The 19,750-nt window shown below is 33.5% G+C and overlaps 1 protein-coding gene across 2 annotated transcripts; it reads left to right on the top strand.

The window, feature by feature from the left end:
* The first annotated feature begins 756 nt into the window (after positions 1-756).
* LOC100570273 lies at positions 757-16,210 on the top strand. Of its 2 annotated transcripts, XM_003247545.4 has the most exons (8): positions 757-1,150; positions 1,341-1,462; positions 4,022-4,238; positions 4,801-5,048; positions 6,798-7,238; positions 8,080-8,273; positions 11,866-12,589; positions 15,488-16,210. In XM_003247545.4, exons 1-8 carry the CDS (start codon positions 1,147-1,149, stop codon positions 15,743-15,745), a joined length of 2,208 nt encoding a protein of 735 aa, XP_003247593.2. In that variant the 5' UTR covers positions 757-1,146; the 3' UTR covers positions 15,746-16,210. The 2 variants fall into 2 exon arrangements, with proteins under 2 accessions (XP_003247593.2, XP_029343270.1); XM_029487410.1 differs by lacking the exons at positions 757-1,150; positions 4,022-4,238 and having other exon boundaries at positions 1,342-1,462.
* The last annotated feature ends 3,540 nt before the right edge of the window (positions 16,211-19,750 follow it).

The following is a 19,750-nucleotide window of genomic DNA, read 5'->3' as shown; positions in this document are numbered from 1 at the left end:
TGAAAATATTAAAAATATATAGGCACAATTTTTTTTATAAGCATTTGAAGTAAAATGTGACAAAATTTATCAAATTTAAAATTGAATAATTATTTTGTAGTTAAAAATTTATAAAATGTTCAACTTTTATATCTAAGGATTGAAAATTTAAAACAAGATTCCACGTAAATATTTAATTCTGTTGCCAAAAATTCTAAGAAATACATAAGCACAGTTTATTTTTATAGTCATTTTAAGTTCAAATTTGGACGAAATTACATATTAAAAACCTGGAATAACTATTTTAGTTATTTTGTTGTGATTGTATAATATTATTTGTGGGTACTTGAAACTTCTAAAGTATACTATTTATATCTATGATAGTACCACGGTTTGTTGTTCATGTATAACGCGTTACCTAATGGATATTATGATATGATTAATTTGAAAATTATTAATAATACTATAGATAAGTATACCTAAATATGTATGTCTAATATCTAGACTTACACACCGTCTCCGCTCAGAATCGTTTTTTTTTATACAGTGATATTATATCATTGAATTCAAATTTAATACTATAAATTATACAGTGACCCACTTGTAACCTACCGTATAGCAGAGCGACATCCACTTATCCACCTTTTTTTTGTTGCTATTTTTGGTTAATAATACAGTAATAATATTTATCATAATGTGTTGAAAAGATATTATTTATTTAATATTATAATCAGCGGCGAGGATACCACAACTTAAATTGCATGTTAACATTTTGATAAATATAGTGGTCTTGTAAACGCCTTGTTTACAAGACCGCGGTAACTAAATACAAATATACTCTTCGATACACTTGAATAGAATGTATGTTCTAGCCATGTAACCGTATTCTATTATATTATTATTATCTATGAACTAAACGCATTGCATATTTTATAACCTGACCGATCACGACTCGCATAATGTTTCGCAGGTTTCACAGGTTTCGTACTTACTATATTGTGGAAAATGGCTCACTATAACTTTAACAACATTGCATACGATTTTTATAGTCTATGATCGTATTTCGGAAGCAAAAGTAATTGACGGTAAAACGGCGTCTGCCATTGGAGAATAGTAAAATACAAAACTGTTTGGCACGCTCTAGATTTGATATTCAATACCTACGCCATGTGTAAGGGACCGCCGCGAAAGTGACTTGAACGACCCTATACGAAATAACATAATATTATTATTAGTTAAATAAAAGACATAAAAAAATAGATCATCGTACTACCCTATCAGATTGCAATCGCATTGAATAATATTGTTGATTGTGATTGCTTCGTATATTATAATATTATGTACCATTGTACCTATTATAGGTTATGGAAATCTGCACCCGACTTCCGGTACCGGACGCATACTGGTGTTGGTGTACTCGTTGATCGGCATCCCTCTCAACGGTATCGTGTTGACGCAACTGGGAAGCTTTTTTGAATCCAGAGTGAGTATATTATACAACATAAGCCGAAATTCTTCTGGTTCTGTGTTTTGGTTAAAGAATTGAATGCCCGCCATCACGTGACGATTCTCCTGTTTTTCGTGTTATCGACAAAATATCGATAGCTGATAGAAAGGTTGATACTAATCATGTGTTTTTGTTTAAATTATTGATTCCTATATCCGATATAGATGCTCCATTATTATTGGGTATACTATCAAATTCCTCATCCCTCCTCGGAACTTCCATTAATTTTATTAATTATATTAATTATTCCCATTTTTTCAACATTTTATCTAAAAAACAATGATATTTTGTAAAGTCATGAAGCTCACGCGGGTAACGCGATAAGGTTTTTCCAGTAAAAAAAATAGACCAAAGGTATGAGAAAAACCGATTGCTCGCAAAAAATTAAAAATTCGTATTTTTGTTCCGTCCAGTTTTGCATGGGATTCGCGATAATACGTTATAGATTGACCCAGAATCAGACATGTAAAAAAGTGGGAAAACGCATTTCCGAGTACCCTGAAGTCATAATTGATATACGTGTTATTTCGATATAATGATAAAGAATTGACGTTGCGGTCGTCCGCTCACATAAACATAATGCGCGACGCGCGTTTTGCGGGCGACCGGTCGCTGCTGGACCGGTCGACCGGATATAAATTTCCGGTGCCGAAAACGATTTGCAAAAGATCGCTGCCGAGGCGATTACCGCGGGGTCACCGTCGCGATGGTTACTAGGTAATTGGTATACTATTATTGGTATTTATGGTATTTAGTACAGTTTCACGGTCGGCGAGTTCAATTTCACGGGCGTCGGACACGCACCCGTGACATAATAATCATTGTTGTGTTCGCGTTCATTACGAGTAGATACAATGCGTTTAAATAATGGTACATTACCCATAGTAAATTGTTATGCGATAGTATTATAATATATTATTTATGATTATTCGGCATAGTAAAGCGTCCAAGCTCCAGCACAATTTCGAAAAATCAAAAGCGATTGATTAATCATGCTGAATACGAATTTTCTTCATTCGATAATATTTAGTGTTTGTAGAAATAGTACCTACTTATGTGTTATAATATGTTCAAATAAAACTCATCGCTAAAAATAAGCTCGATAAACCAACGAACGTATATTATATAGCGGTACGCGCAAGTAATAATAATAGTATAGGTACATTGTATAAACAGATACGCGGTTACAAGACTATAATAACCATATTATCTATAAAATAAACATAGTTATGACTTTATTTTATTTAAGTACCTGTTTTAAAGGTGTGCCTATATAATATGAATATGCTAAACGACTAAAAAAAATTATTAAGACACCCGACGGACGTATATTTTTCACGTTTATTGTCTAAAATATATTGGTGTCATATTTTTTTACGATCGTCGACTCAGCGGTTGCAGATATCGCTTATTATTTTTTTATATTAATATTTATTAATATTTATTCTCCTGGTGATGTTACTCGAGATAACATTTAGCACGCCATTCCATATACACGATGAATCATAATACCACAGGATAATATAGGCAGCTACACTAGTATTTCGTAAAACAAACAAAATAAAAAAAAACAATTTCTTCGCAATTGAATACGCGTTATATACATGTTAAATATTATATTATTTTATATTATGATGTGCGTCCGTCCATATGGTTATATAAGTATTATATTATACCAAACCAATGTCATAGAGGTAGACGTGTAGTGCGTCATATTTATATTACACTGTAATATAATTTCCATTACCACCGAGTTTAATGTTTGAGTACAACGATCGAACATCGATTGAGTGAAATCAAAACGATAAAACGTCCGATTGTTCATAATGTATACAAAACAAAGTCCCACGTTTATATAAAAATGGGTGACTATAATTATAAGGTGGCGTGCGAACATTAAGAAGTGGACCTATAGTCGAACGAACAAACGTTCCACGAGATTTTTGATAATATAGATGGAATATTTATATACCAAATTTTGTACGCCGGAAATCGCATTCAAAAGTCTCATCGCTACAGACAGAAAACACTTTACTTTAATGAAAAATTTTTTACATAGATGGTCAAGTTCAGTTTGAAATGTCACAAGACTCTCCTCCCCTTTAAAATCTAATTAGCATAAACAGCGCTTGAATCACAATTTTACCTCGATTCGTCCTTTTCCTAGTTTAAACAAACATTTTAAATTTTATTTTGTAACTTATTTGTGCCATTATCTTTTTAGTTTAGTTTTGAAAAATTTCTCGGGAATCCCTTTCATCGAAAAATTCAAAACCGAAGGTGAATGAAGTAAATTTTGTTTTTGGCGAGAAATTCTTTGCGAGCCACCGATCAAAAATACATCCGAGTCGTGCCGTTAAAATCGACAGTAGTGCATTGATAAAAGATATTATAGTAAAATATTAGTAGCAAAAACGCGTTTCTGATCATATTATAATTTATAATGTATAAGATCCCGGTAGAGGTGTTATGTATTTCACCGTTTCGCACATACAAAAACTCATTTTTTATGTTTTTCTCCCGAACACATTGCAGATTCTCCGAGCTCATTACAGCTACAAGACGCAAAGGATGATGGGACCCCAACTGAGCCTCATCCTGGACATAGTAACGTACCTTATACCCGGAATAATTGTCTTCATCTTCCTCCCGGCTGGAATCATATCCTTTTTTGAAGAGTGGACGTTCGACGAGAGCGTATACTTCACCTTTGTCACGTTGACCACCATCGGCTACGGAGACTATGTCGCCGGTACGGTATAATATTTAGATAGTGATCGTGGATAGAAATGTTGATGAAATAAAAATCTGAAAAAATAATAACATGGCATAGGTAATATTAATGTAATAACATTGTTAATCATACTTACTTGAACGAAACACTAATTAACTATTTATTTAAATATATTTTCCAATAAGTATTTAAATACAAATACACAAGTATAGAAATTATTTAAAAATACACCTTCTTAAAATATTGCATTACAATTTTCCGGACTATGTCAATTATCTTTATGTAGGGCTGGACGGTAAAAAATATAATTAATCACACATTTTCGTATATTATACTCAATGCTCAACGAAGTAAACTCTTAACAAGTATCTATGTATAATATATTATTATAATATTGTCTGATTTCGGCATGTAAGGGTAAGGGGACTCGTACATTTGCATATTATATAAGCACAATATAATAAGCAATAAGCCATCCAAAGAGCTTGTAAGCGTATTGATTTAAAACTTTTTGAACACTCCGTGTGACAGACGTACCTCAGCTATAACTAGACGACGACCGCGTAACTGCGTGTTTCAGGGCAGAAAGTCAACACGGGAATATCGTACGACGCGTACAAAGTTTTTCTGGTGTTTTGGATCATGTTCGGTCTTGGTTACCTGTTCATGATACTCAGCTTCATATCGAGGGCGATGCGGTCCAAGACGCTAGAACACCTGTTCCTGGAACGGCTTAAACAAACCCACTCGAAAATCTGGCACCAGTTCACCAAGGACGTCGTATATATCAGACGCGTGCTCAACGAGTCGTACCTGTTGAAGTTCAAAGTTCGTTTAGTTATTTTTCTATATAATATATAATATTATTTACTATGTAAATCGACAAAACAAAAAATTACTATTATCATCATACACCATGATTTAATAGTTTTACAATTAATTAAAATAAAAATAAACTCCAAATATTTAATTTCTGTAAATTTAAGGAACAGACATTTTATTAGATGATTTATTCGAAATCTCGTAATCGTTATAACTATACATATAAAATCGATTCGTCAATCGACATTTTAATTTATAACACTGCAGAATATGTACAATAGAACGCTGAGGTGATGGCATTGAAAACTTGAAGAATTTCCATTTAAAGTTGTAAGACATGCCCAGCTATGTAATTACTTTAAATTATATTAACAAAAAAGATAAAATAAGTGAAACGAAATGTGTCGCGTTTAAAAACAATATATATCACAATTGGCAATACAATATTTAAAAATAATAATTTCTGTTTTTCGTTAAAATGTTTGTATATAATTTGATGTATTTATAACTTACTAGGTATATAATTTAAAAATACTACTTACATTACTATAGTGTAGGTATTAGTTAGGGTTTTATTTTAGGTACGTATTAAAACGTAGATATACTATACGTTTTGTTTGATAGTCTATAGCACAACAATATAATTTTCTAAACATTTTTATGCAATCAATAGGTACGTAAGATGTATATTTTTTTAATTAGTACCTACCTGTTTACACTCGTTTAATGTTTGGATCTAACCATTTTACTTCACTCGTTTAAAGTTTTATTAATTATCTAATATCTATTCAATGATATTTTTACAAAATTATCGAAATCATATCTGAAATTAAAACGATCGCAAGTTGTAGGTAATTACAAAGTAATAGATCTGAAAAACCATAGAAAATAAAATAAAAACATAGTAGCATTAAACTATAATAGTTTTTAGTTTATACTTCTAAATACTTAAAATTGTACACGGAATAGTAAATATATCAAAAACACAAAAAATCGGCTTAGATTAATAAGTAGCGTTTTTGTAAATGCACTGCAAGTTGGTGTGTTTTAATGATGGATCGACCGTCATGTTGTCAGGCTCTTAACGTAAATTTCACTAATCCTCTCCCTTTTGGAATTCAGAGGCTTCTTGTACCGATGAGTACCTACAAGTTTTGTTTGTTATTTGTTTGAATTTGTTAGATGGTTTCCGGAATTTGTTTAAACAGGACTTGTTCAGTTTTTTGCATCAGGGGTGTTGTAGAAATGTTAACAATAAATTGTATTTGTGATTTATTTTTTATTCCGTAAATAAATAATATTAATTTAATTTAGAACGCTATTTTTTAAATTTGTTTGATATAGATACTAGGTTCAGCATTTGTTTTGACACCGATGCCAAATATGGTGTAAGTTCTGTAGGTACGTCGAATAAATTCTGGAATCTATATTTTAACTATCAAACAAATTCAGTCGAAAAGCGTTCTAAATTATAACATAAACAAAACAAAAATGATAAATACAATTGTCGACCACTCTTTGAGGCTGGGGAAACGTTTCTACACCCTCCTTCAATGCAAACAACTGAAAGTATATACTGAACAAATACAATACCTATGAATGTGGTCATAGTAGTCTCAGATTCCAAAAAAGTGGTTGAGGGGTGGGTCAGTGAAATTTACTTGAAGCATGTTACTTCTAATAAATCGTAGCAATAACAATTAGCTACCAACAACAATAACCTAACGATATGCCCATTTAATGTGTCCCGTGCAGCCTGTTTACAAGAAAGAGGCGTCGTCACGTGACCAACCACTCAGGCGGAGCCGGAGCGCGCCGAACTTGACTGAGTGGCCGGTGTTGTGCAAGGCACCGGCGGCGGTGCCAGCGGCGTGCCGGACGTCCGACGACGAGGACGAGGAAGCGGTGCGCCAGCGGTTCGAGAAGCACCGGATGAAGCGCCGGCGGGCCCTGTCCCAGAACAAGATGCGGTCGCTGCTCCGGCGCACTAAGGCAACGTCCGAGATCGACTTGGCGCACATCGACAAGGAGGCCACGTTTGGTGCAGACATAGCGTCTTACGAGATCCTGTCACGGGTGGTCGACGCCTTGGAGACGGCCGTGCCTAACCAGCCGGGAGACCACCAGCACCAGCATCAGCACCAGCACCAGCAACCGCCCGTCAATCACCATTTGCATCCAGACGCCGCGTATTCGGTGAGCGCATCGTCTGAAGGGAAGGTAGGAGACGTGGTTTCGGGGAGATTGCTGTGTCTGGGGGTGGGGGGGATTTGAAGGGCGAGACCATTTTCTTACAAAAAATGCGATGGCGTTTCCCTACACTGTTCGTTTCCCTAAAAATGGACCTTTCCAATTACTTCCACACATTTTTAATATATTATATTATTATAAAATTAAAATATGTTCTCGGGCTAGATTCCTATATACTCTGATTGAATTTTTTACAACGGAAATTTTTCCGTTTGTAACAGGCAACCAAACCATAAAGACGATTATTCCTGGTTGGAAACCTCACAGTTAGGGTTTACATTTCAGACGTCATAACCTATGTTTTGGTTTTTGGAAAAGAGAATTTACCATTGATACCTATGAAAACCTTTTATGCTTTAACTATAGTTTTTTAGCAGTTGAAATAAAGCAATGCCATTTTTGGTCTCTATATTCAACACACTGTATTATATAACAGCTCGAAAGTGATCCAACTATACCAGCTAATATACATTTTCATATATTAGATGAAACGAATCGATAGTTCATGTATATGCGCGTTGTTTGTCGTCATAATTTAAATTGGACAGTCAATTTTTCGTCCGAAGGGCAGAGAAAAATATTTGGTGTCTGCTAATTGGAATGTAGGTAGTCTCCACCACGTCGACCGGGTCAAGAATTAAACTTTCGGTGCAGACGTGACAAAATATATTTCTTTTACATTTCGTACTCGTTATACAATTATATGTATCCTGCTTTGGGCGATATGGGGAAACATCTCAATAATAAAAAACTGTTTCTAAAATATATAATTTTTCCTTGCAACTAGAGTAAGAAAAAAGCGATGTCGTTCTCCGAGGGCGTGCATGGGTTCACGAACGAGGACATACTAGCCGGCGAAAAGAACGAGTGGACAGTCGGCGGTGACATGCTGAACAGAGAAAACACGTTCGGGCCCAAACACAGAAATTCGTATTTCGAGTACGACACGTGGGGTGGAGGTGACGATCAGAATTTCAAAAAGTAAGTGAATCATTTTTGCTGTTACCTATGTTATAACTATCACATCATTACTGTGCTAACGTAGGAATCAAATCTATAGGCAATTATAATAAGTTTTAAAAAAATATGTAAGCATTATTGCGTAGGTACCTAATCGGTATATAGGTAATCAGAGAGGTAATGTCAATATTCAATAATTTCATTTTTCGGTACGTTTTCAACCCGACTCGTCATAATAAATTCATTATGAGTCATGACTCAATAATATCATGCGTTGCAGTAACGGATATCTTTGAGGCAATAAACGGGAAATCATTTTCCGCTTGAACTTTTTTGACATCCATATAAATTGGAAATATGATGCCAGAGCATACAAAATCATATTATTCACGATTCACGATACATATTTAAAGAACTTAACATAAAATATTTATTGTGAATTTGTGAGTTTTGTTGAGTACTTAAAACATAGGTAATGACGAATAAACGTTAAAAAGTCAGTTAAGAATCTCCACGTAATACCAGGGGGTGGACACTTTTGGGTGGCAGGCCGATAACAGAAAATCATTCGCCATTTTATTTGAGGTGGTTTTATCAGTTTTAATTCAAGATAAGAAACATATTACAAACAACATTACAGTTTACAAATCACTAATCAGTCTAATAGCTACTTAAAATTGATAAAAACTACCTCAATTAAAATGGCCCTATCTTACTGTATAATTTGTTATCAGTGTCCATTCTGATTATTCTATTCTGTGATAATACCTATACTACACAATTTATGAAAAAGTTACATTAAATTATAAAAGTCTCCATAGTTGAAAATAAAGTTATGTTTTTTGCGCAATAAATAAATAAAATACCAAACCATACGGTTCAAAATATGACAAAACGTGAAATATTAATCAAAAACGATCACAACAATCAAAAAGTCGAAAAATCAACCACGTTCTATAATATAGGCTTAAAGGGAAATGAACGAACGCGAAATTATTTTTAATATCAGTGTTACTATAATTCTTAACATTATTGATGAAAAACCATTAGGTATTGATCGATAATAACTACGATTTATTTTATTATCGCCCGAAGTAACGCGTATTAAGGTCGACGACAGTTGGCTCTGCATACATTACGATAAACAAGGATTATTATAGTGAGTTATTATCCTTTTCTTACAATTACATAATATAGAGTCGGTTTGTATATTAATGATGGAAAAAGAATTTTTAAAATCACCTCGTTGTAAAAGGTCGCAACGCCGATCGCTGAATATCATGTGAAAGTTCAATTATAAGAAAAAAATTTAAACGTTCGGGTTCTTCCGCTCTGCTATTCGTTTGCATAATAATATATTACACACGATACCTAATAAATTGGATATAACGACCATGCGGCCATCCGACGTATGACCTTCGATTTCGACCGATCTTATTCGTTTTTGACGGCCACTGACAGTCGAACAGAGTGAAAAAATCTGTACAATTAATCACGTGCTGATTGAGCACGTATTGTACTATATTGTATTATGTTTATTTTATATTATAAACTCATCACTTTTGTGTCTTATGACGATTTCCCGGTTACACGAAGCATATAATGATGCAATGTCACGACTTTAAAATTGAAGAAGACTCGGCCGATATATTTTATAATACACACAGATAATACTGACGCATTATGAAGAACAATAAAAATTGTTCAAATTACTTGGGAAAAATTAAAATATTCATAATCTTTATTTTATTGTTTACTATCAATAAATCATATCGAGAAAATAATTATATATACTTAAGAGTAATATGACATTTTCGTTTTATGAAATCTCTTATTTATCTACAACTAGCTGAACCCGTGCACTTCGTTGCCCGGAAACCAATAATTATTATTATTATTGCTTCAAAACCCATGGCAACCATTTAAAAACAAAATTTTCCATGGGAAATCTCAAAATCACGGTTTGAGCACCACCCGAGGTTGGTCCTCTCCCTTTTTAAATTAGCTTATCTTCTGTCCATAGGTCTAATCTATCTATATATATATATATATATATATAAAGCTGAACCCGTGCACTTCGTTGCCCATTAAATGTACCAACTCTATATGACTCAAACTTTGTTCAATTCGTTATTTAATATTCGGTGTATGGTGTTTAAAATTAATCTTAACTTTTCCGTTGCCCGGAATAAAAATTCTGATTCGGAGAAGTATATTATTAGGTAGGTAATCTAGATTGCGGTAGATCGCGAATCCTACCCTAACCTAACCCCTAGCTTGTACGCAAGTGTATGATTTAACTCTAAAGTATCAAAGTTATATCAAGTTTGTCGAATTCTATCTATGGTGTAATAATCAATTAACGCAAAATCCTAACCTAACCTGTTGCGTCACTGCTGTATTTTTGACATTCAGAGTTCCTAATTTTCTAGTGGGTTTTCCTAAAATTTTGTTTCATGATAACCTTCTCCGTGATATACTCTTTCGTTTCAAAAAAAAATCAAGAAGATCTGATAAGTAGTCCCAGAGTTGACCCTCTATAAAGATTTTCATTTCACATTTATATAGTTAGAAGATATATATAATATATTGACAAAAAAAATAATACGAATCAACAAAGGTGCCCGTAACCAATAGCAAGGAATATACACTGTATAATGCATATACACTATTATTATTTTAATCCGCAACTTAAATTGTTGTTCTTGGCCGTGTGTACACTTAAGAAGCCATAACTCAGGAACCACTTATCGCACAGCGTAAAAACTTCACAGAAACCATCTACACATCAATCTTAATATATCTTTTTATCGAAATCGGTTTGGTGGATCTTGATAATATATAGATAAATTACAATAAATTACAGTAGAACCCCTCTAATCCGCCCTCGGTTAATCCGACCATAGTACTATTGATATTAATACTTTAAAAATACATTTGGATTTTCCAATTTAAAGTAGATTTATAAAATTAATTGCCGAACCCCCTGACCAGATTTCACACACCGATGCCAAGAATGCTTTTGATATTGCCCTTCAGTACATAGAGCAGAGCTCAACCTCAACACCTATGGACATTTTGTGGATCAAGAAATGGAGAAATATTGCAGCTCAGTCTAGAATTACATTCTCTAAACAAAAATCTATAACTGACTTTTTTTCTAAGTAATTTATATTAAAATAATACATTTATACAATAGTACATTTATATGTGTAATTATTTCTGAATACAAATAAATTTAATATTCAATTCTAAATAAAAATTGTCTCTATATTCTGATAATCCGACCTTTTTCGCGTTCCGACCATATCTCCAGTCCCAAAGGTGACGGATTAGAGGGGTTCTACTGTAATTAAAATTCCTTATTTTTACTAATATAAATGTTTAATAATCTTCATAATTTGATGTTGAACAAAAATTATGTTTAATTTCATATTCTTATGTTTGAACAGTTATTACCACTCACATGTGTATCAATACACCTTAACGACACAATATAATACAATAATACAATGTATTGTACGATTATGTAAAAAATGTCTATAAAACATTGGCTCACACAAAACTTCGTTTACTATTTTTACCGTACTTACGAAACCGTTTGATTTTTCAGGTTCAACGAATACACGAAACACGGTAATGGTGGCCAGAACAAGCCGCGGGTACCGAAGCTGCGTCGCATGTCAGCGGCTGCGTTCAACTTTTTGTCCAACAACATCGCACCAAAGTGGTTTGCTGACAAGCTGGCCGACGGAAACAGTGGCGGCGGTGGTCAGACCTGGAATGATGACCCTAGACACAGGCTGTCGCTGAACGACGACCAGGGTTACGGTTACGGGTCCACGCACAACGGCATATCGGCGGTCAACCGCACCAGCGCGCCGGTACAGTATCACCACCGCGGGTCGCAAGGCCTGCAAGTGGTGCCAGACCCACACGTGTACGGATCATCGGCACCCGAAAACCAGCGACACCGGCGGCTGTCCAGCCCGGACCCGGTGCTCGCGCACTGCGCAAACACCATCGCCGTAGCTGACTTTTTGATGACGTTGCAGCGGTCACTTGACGGTTCGTCCGTCACGGGACAGCAGCCACCGCTGTCATCTGGAACACACCACGTCGCTAACCGGTCGGCGGTCACCGGTGGCGGATTCGCGTCCGTCATCCGCCACGAACGTCGATCACCGCTTTTCACGCTGTTCCAAGACAGGCCACGGCGGGCGTCCGGTGAATCGTGGCAGTACTCGTCGCTGACGTCCATCGTGTCGTCCACGTCATCCACGGTGGCCAACACGACGACGACGACGCCGGTCACCGATGACTGTACCATAAACGCGGTAACTATAATATTAAAATCTACATATTACATTATTATGTTCACTGAAGTCGGGTTCACGGCTAAATCGAAAGTCGTGTCCGTGTGTCTTATATCGTATTTTGATTGGCCGTCGTAATCATGGTATCAAGGTTAACCACTAACCACAACCTAACCACAACTTGGGCAGCTCTCAAATATAGACACAACACGAGAGACGACGCAGCTGTGACCTGAGCTTTACAGACGATTATGGATGAAACAATATTTCTATATTATGATATCAGACTGGCAGGTGCGTCGACATAAAACAGTGGTCCAAATTGATTTTGTTTTGTTTTCTGTTTTGTTATTTACTACACATCACTTTTATGCATTCAAATCTTGAAATTTGATTATATAACTGTATTTTGTATAATGTTGTTCGCCTGTTCGTTCATAGGTACTTAAGTTACCTACATAGTAAACTCAATACATACATTAGCCTGCATTTTATCACAGTTTGTGCTTTGTGTGCAGTACACTAATTTTTTCGCCAATTAACTTATGCAGTATAATATATATATAACATATTATGGACCTCGTGAAGTTTTGACGTAGCTTACATAACACATAGAATAGTATGTTCACATCAAAGGTGGGCATTAACTAGTTAAAAAGTTAATTTTTTTTTAAACTTTTTTAACTTAACTAGTTAGTTTATTTTTTAATCAACTTATGAACTTAACTAGTTTAATTTAAAGTTGAAATAACGTAGCTTTTCTCAGTTGATATAAAAAAAATCCATCAAGTTAAAAACATTTTGAAATTTTTCGTTTATACGTAAATATTACTATACTCTATCAGCCGTAAGTTGACCCACTTGCGCGCATGCATACTGAGCCGCCAGAACGTTCAGACCCCCGAGTAGGAGATCAGCGTCTGTGATTGGTGGGCGGTGTTCGGCGATCGACAGTGCTCGTCGTGGTAGGCAGCTATTACTGGCGACGATCACCACTAGCGCTCCAAAGACGCGGTGGCCTGCGCGGCCGTGACCGGTTTTCGTCGAGCGAGTGGGTCAACTTACGGCGAATAGAGTATATTATATCAGTATAAAATAAAAATAATCCAATACAAAAACACAAACATTTCTGTTCTATTTCTTGATAACATAATTTTGTGTATATTAAATATTAATATATTTTATTAAGTTATAAATAAAATATCATATGAGTTGCAATTATAAATGTTTTTAATAAAATTAATAATTTTAAATTACAAATTGACTGACCACTGACTAAGTGTCTTCACTGGAAGGCTTCTTAAATCTGTCCTTTCTTCAAGCCACTTCCTATTCACTTATCTATTTTACTTATTGTTCAATTTTATGTAACAGATTGTAAATAAAAATAAATAATAAAAAAAAAAAAAAAAAAAAATTACAAATTGACAATTCTTATGTTTTAATGTAATATAAATTATAATATATATGAAGGTAATGTATTCACCTTAACGTATTATGACATTCAATTGCTATACGATATAAAAAAATATATTTGTTAAATTATTAATTTGAGATGAGTATAGTTTAAATTAGTAAATAATTGTAAAGTAAAAGTAAAAAGGTATACATTGTACATTATGTCAAAAATTCAATAAAATTGTTTTTATAATTTATAAATTAGAAACTAAAAAGACACATTTATTCTTTATGTGATTTACATACTAATTAAAAAAAAAATTGATTAACTTTTTTTAAACTTAGTTAAGTTAATATTTTTTTCTATTTTAACTTTTAACTTATCGAGTTAAATTTATAATTTGTTAACTGTTAACTTTTAACTTATTGATCTTGTGTCCACTTAACTTGAGTAAATTATTTTCATTAACTTGCCCACCTTTGCTTCACATAATATATACCTATATTTATTAATTATAGTTTATACGTCTCGACTGTACACTTATAAATTATAAGAAATGCTTCAACAGCATGAGGTTATTAGTATAGACTACAGTAGGCTCTATACAATTTTACGGTTTATATTTCATTATTGCATTTAGAGATCAAATCGACTGAATTTTGAATGGGTACAGAGCTTAAGGAGTAATATTTAGGCAATTCACATGACATGAACATTTAAGTAGTAAATTATCATTAGTATGTGTTTCCGAGAATCGCTGTAATGCCGCTTCGGGCAACCACCGCCGGATGTAACTCTCTCACGCATCCCCACATGTGAATACTTCGCGAAAAATGAAATATATTTTTGTTTGCATAACTATAAAAACTACTAAAAGAGGTAGTAAATTAAACACACTTCCCGAAGTTCGATCGTAATTTCGAAAAATGGTTGAGTTTATAAGCTTCTAGACTATGCATTTAGGAATCACTTTTTTGATTTAAAATCAGATGAGCACAAAATAAATACAAATGTATTGCAATCAATTTATGGGATTAAAAAACCGTTATTTATTGAAAATCGACTTTCTAAAAAGCCTAGATATTTTGTCAAATAGTTAATAAATGTATAAAAAATGTAAATCGGACATTCCTAAGTATAAGTATGTGTAATTTATCGCCGCTTATTTGTCTGAGACGTATGAAAAATGGGTCTGCTGCGATCCTCTTAAATCTTGATCTTCATTGAGTGTTTTTTTTTCTGGTATTTTGAGGGAGGCTGAGATTTGAACGTGTCGTTACTCGTTTCATATCTTGAGCATTCCTCTAAAGCAGGGTTCGGTTGGAGCTGTAGCTCAATAAATGGTGTAATAAGGAACGAGTTCGTTAGGGAGGTGGTACAATTCTTGTCCTGGTGATGGAGTTTCTTGTGGTGTCGATACGTGACGTGTTTTGGAAGAGCAAGTTCGTTGGGAACGAATAATGTTGTTGTTGATGGTTAGAGTTCTATAGAAATATTATAATTAATATTGTGATAAACAGGTCCTCGAACAGCCCGCGGCAGCTGCAACCACGAGGAGGTCAAAGAAGAAGCGCACGAGACGGTTCTCGATTAGACCGACAGTGGGGACGACAGAACCCAACGGCGGCGTACGGTGTTGGACGACGTCCGGAACCAACAACACCACCTGTGGCACCACCGACGACTCCGCCCTCAAGGGAAGAGGAGCCGCAATAGGACTGGGTGCGGGATATATAGGAGCCGGCGGAGGAGACGTCCGACTAAATATCGAAGACTGATGGCGGACGACGTGACACACACCGCCCGCCCACCCACCTATCCATCCACCGACCCACCGACGATAACACCATAACAATTATTGTTTCACGGCCGGAAGTACGCATCGATCGCTTTTGTAGATTGATCGTCGTCCGCTGTCGTCGATAAAAGTATAAATATATGTATATATATATGCACACATAACACGGAACATCTATTTATATATATATATTATATTTCATGAGTTATGATTGTTCATAACGATTATTATACGTTTTTACTGCATTATTAATTATTTTATAATATTATAATTTATTGAAAATTTTTTTTCAATTTACAACGGACGACGTCATGATATTATTCTGTTACCGTTGTGTTATTTATTTTACTTAACTATGTATACAATGTGATATATTATCCAACCAACACACGCGGTGCGTATGATATTATAAAAAATAAAATTTTAAAAATTTATAAAAAAAAAACAAAAAAATCATTTTTCTTTACTTATTTCCTTTTTTTTTTTTTATTAACATTATCGTTATTCGCTGGCGGAAACCGTTTCGGGTGTACATAGTGGTGGTGGCTAATTGTACATTTTAATATATTATAATACAATATATCGTCCCGAACCATTGACAGCTGAAGCTTCGTATCGGAAGGCAATCGTCTGCAACCTGCTGTCCTTAGAGTATAGGTGCATCCCCCAAATATTTCCTCTACATCTCGATACAACGATAATGTTTTGATTCAAGCTTTGAAACTGGCGATACTTAAACGATATTACACTACATCCGCTGTGAACGAGCTACGTATTAATCACAGTTTTCGGAAATTATAATGACTTCACGTTGATGTTAACGCTCAGCGGCAGTCGTTATTGTCAAGTTTCCACGCGAAACTTAGCTGGTAAGTGGTTACATAAAGTCTATATGTTTATATTGTTATATGTTGACATGTAATAATCATAAGTTCCAACAGGAAAAGAAATTCGCCCATGGCTGCTACAAGGCTAAGCAAGTAAACCAATTTTAACTCATCAAAGCGAGTTAATATAGACAATAATAAGAAGTCACGGTCACTATATTATTTATTTTTAACTTTCAAAAATTACAAGTTAAATAGAAAAAATTGGGTAACCATTCTGATGGACAGTACGATTTGAGTGATACGATGTACGAGTGTACTTATATGGCACTGCAATAGATGTGTTAAATTTTAAATCAATGAATAAACCATTGTGTACTGTAAACAATTCTGTGTGGAGATAGTCTGTCGCCTATTATCAAATAAATACATTGCTATTGATATTATTATAGTAATTTATTTTACTGTTATTAATACGGCATACTAGGTAAACTTTAAACAGCATGAAATTATTAATCTAGTAATGTTCCGAGAATGTCATTGTGTATAAAAATATGATAAAAAATTAACAAGTTTCAAGTCCATTTTTGAATTGCAACAAAATATTTAAAATTTTTATTTTTCGTTTAAAAAAGTAACACGTTATGTAACTTGGTTAAAAATACCTCAATTTTAATTTTTAATCTGTTATTGTAAAGCCTTGGACATAAGACTTAAGTCCTTACACGGATAATAAAACTAAATACTTTACCTTTCTGCACTGCAGTACAAGTGTATAACACAATAACACGTTCTTAACTTTGAGTTTTCACAAAATCCATCTAATATTATAACATCATAATATTATATTATTATCGAACGATTTTCTATTGAAAATGAATTGCCGTCTGTTATTATTCTTCATACACTATACAGTGAATAGTTATGTGCGATGGCTTTATCCATTATTATTGCATAGTATTATTGTTTTATTGTATATTATACTATTGTTCACAATACCACGTATTGTACGGCGTGACGTATAGGCAATATAGGTACGTAACTACGTAGAAGAATGTTTCAAAAAAAAATATTACGTTCGGTCAACGCACATATTATTTATTATAGTAATAATATAATAAAATAATACGGGATGTACCTACACTTATATTTATTTATATGATATATATATATATATATATACTAGCTGAACCCGTGCACTTCGTTACCCGTAAAAAATAGCAACTCTTAAAAAAATTATGATTGTTCAACTTTTTTTGGGTGTAACTTACTGCAGTAAGTGCAACTCAGCCACTCTGGTAGGCGATGTTCAATAATTTGATTTGATGCAAGCTTTTACCTGATCTGACCGAATAACCAATAATAAATAAATACTAATTTCTACTATAAACTGTAACCAATGGAAACTATTAATAAATAAAAATCAAATTTCCAATTTCCATCGTGAACCTTAATACCTATCTCTGTTTGAGCACCTCAATGCGAATTTCAGCAAATCCTTTCTTATTGCACGTTGAAAACATGAAAGGAACCTTTATTTCAAATGTAAAGTTCGTACGTTGCGTAGTTTTAGAGTTATAGCGATCAGTGACTAAGTGGTATTTGGATTTTATATGTATAGATTATCTTAACCGAGACGAGCTATTTTAATATTCGACGCATTTAAAACGTCAATAATAATATAATAATATTATATTATATATTGAACCGAAAAATTGATACGTTATTCCATAGCGAATCGGTCGACAGTTTGATTTTTTTTTGAACCTTTATGTTAGTGTTTTCTGAACGTAAACACGTCAACTATACAAATATTAATTAAAGATCATAGACAGCATGCTATAGATTTTAATTTAGTCTTTATTATTTATCCAAACTGCCAAAACATTAATCATTTAGGTGGTTTTAAATTTACTATATCGAAACGTCGCGTCGTATATGTATTTCACTGTATACCGGTGATTTAATTTTTAAGTACCTATTTTGTATTTTATCATATTATAATAATTACTATAAAACTAACAATTTCTATATTATAGTATTATATAATATTATATATTTTATATAACTTTATGTTTAATTGAATTCAAACGGAACGCCATTAATAAAATCAATAGATTAGACGAGCAAAGAGTAAATTTTAATCTGTATGTGATGACTAACGAGTAAAACATTTTTTTTTGTATACAAATGCACGCGGAATATTGAAAAAAATATTATTTAGGTACTTATCTTACCTCTTTAGGTATTTGATTCTTAGAATTTTCGAAATTTGTAATTATTAATTTTGTTCATGACATACCTATTATGTAACCACGTTTTTAATTTCTCTTCAATACACATAGTACCTATGTTGTACTATACGACGCTTTACAGACAATGTACGATATTTATATTTTATATAGGTAATATAAATTATGCAAACGAAAAATCAACAATTTACAATAAGTTACATACAATAAGTTTAATTATGATAAGGTATAAGTATAGATGTGGCTGTATCGTAGTCTTATCACAATTCGTTTAGTTCACACAAGGATGACGAACACATGTTTTTATCAGCGTGTCAGATAGGTACAATATTGAGATTGATTACGTCATATTTTGGCCGTTGAGTCACTAAAAAAATAATAACTAAGGAAAAACACATCATAACTATATACTTACACATAGTGCGTTGAAAAGAGCCGAATATCTACGATGTGAATATCAATCAGGTGAACGAAATGATAATAAAATGCAATCGTTTGAAATATAAAATCATAACCAAAAATATTATAATCAGACTTGGATTACCAAATCATAATTATCTTAGTTGTGCATTTGAAAAGTTTCAAAGGTTTGCCATCACTGGTATACACTTACATTTCATTATTATAATAGTTTATATTTTGTCGCCCAACGTATGTTGATGTAATTAGGACGCATCACGGTGATGTCGTTTCGATTTTCCTTGTTGTCATAAAACTAGTTAAGTAAAATAGTTTTAGAAAAAAATTAACTTTTTAACAACTTGATTAAACTATAGGTCACACGTATCATTACAACGTTATAATTATATTATGGCAAGTTCTGATGCACCGTCTGATATGTCCTCCGCAGATCAGGAAACTGAGAGCATCACTGAGAGAAATTAAAACAAAAAATAGAACAACGGG

This window comes from Acyrthosiphon pisum, chromosome A1 (genome assembly GCF_005508785.2).
Source record: "Acyrthosiphon pisum isolate AL4f chromosome A1, pea_aphid_22Mar2018_4r6ur, whole genome shotgun sequence".
Classification (NCBI taxonomy): domain Eukaryota; kingdom Metazoa; phylum Arthropoda; class Insecta; order Hemiptera; family Aphididae; genus Acyrthosiphon; species Acyrthosiphon pisum.
Note: the sequence above shows the minus strand (reverse complement) of the source record. Positions and strands in the feature narration are given on the sequence as shown.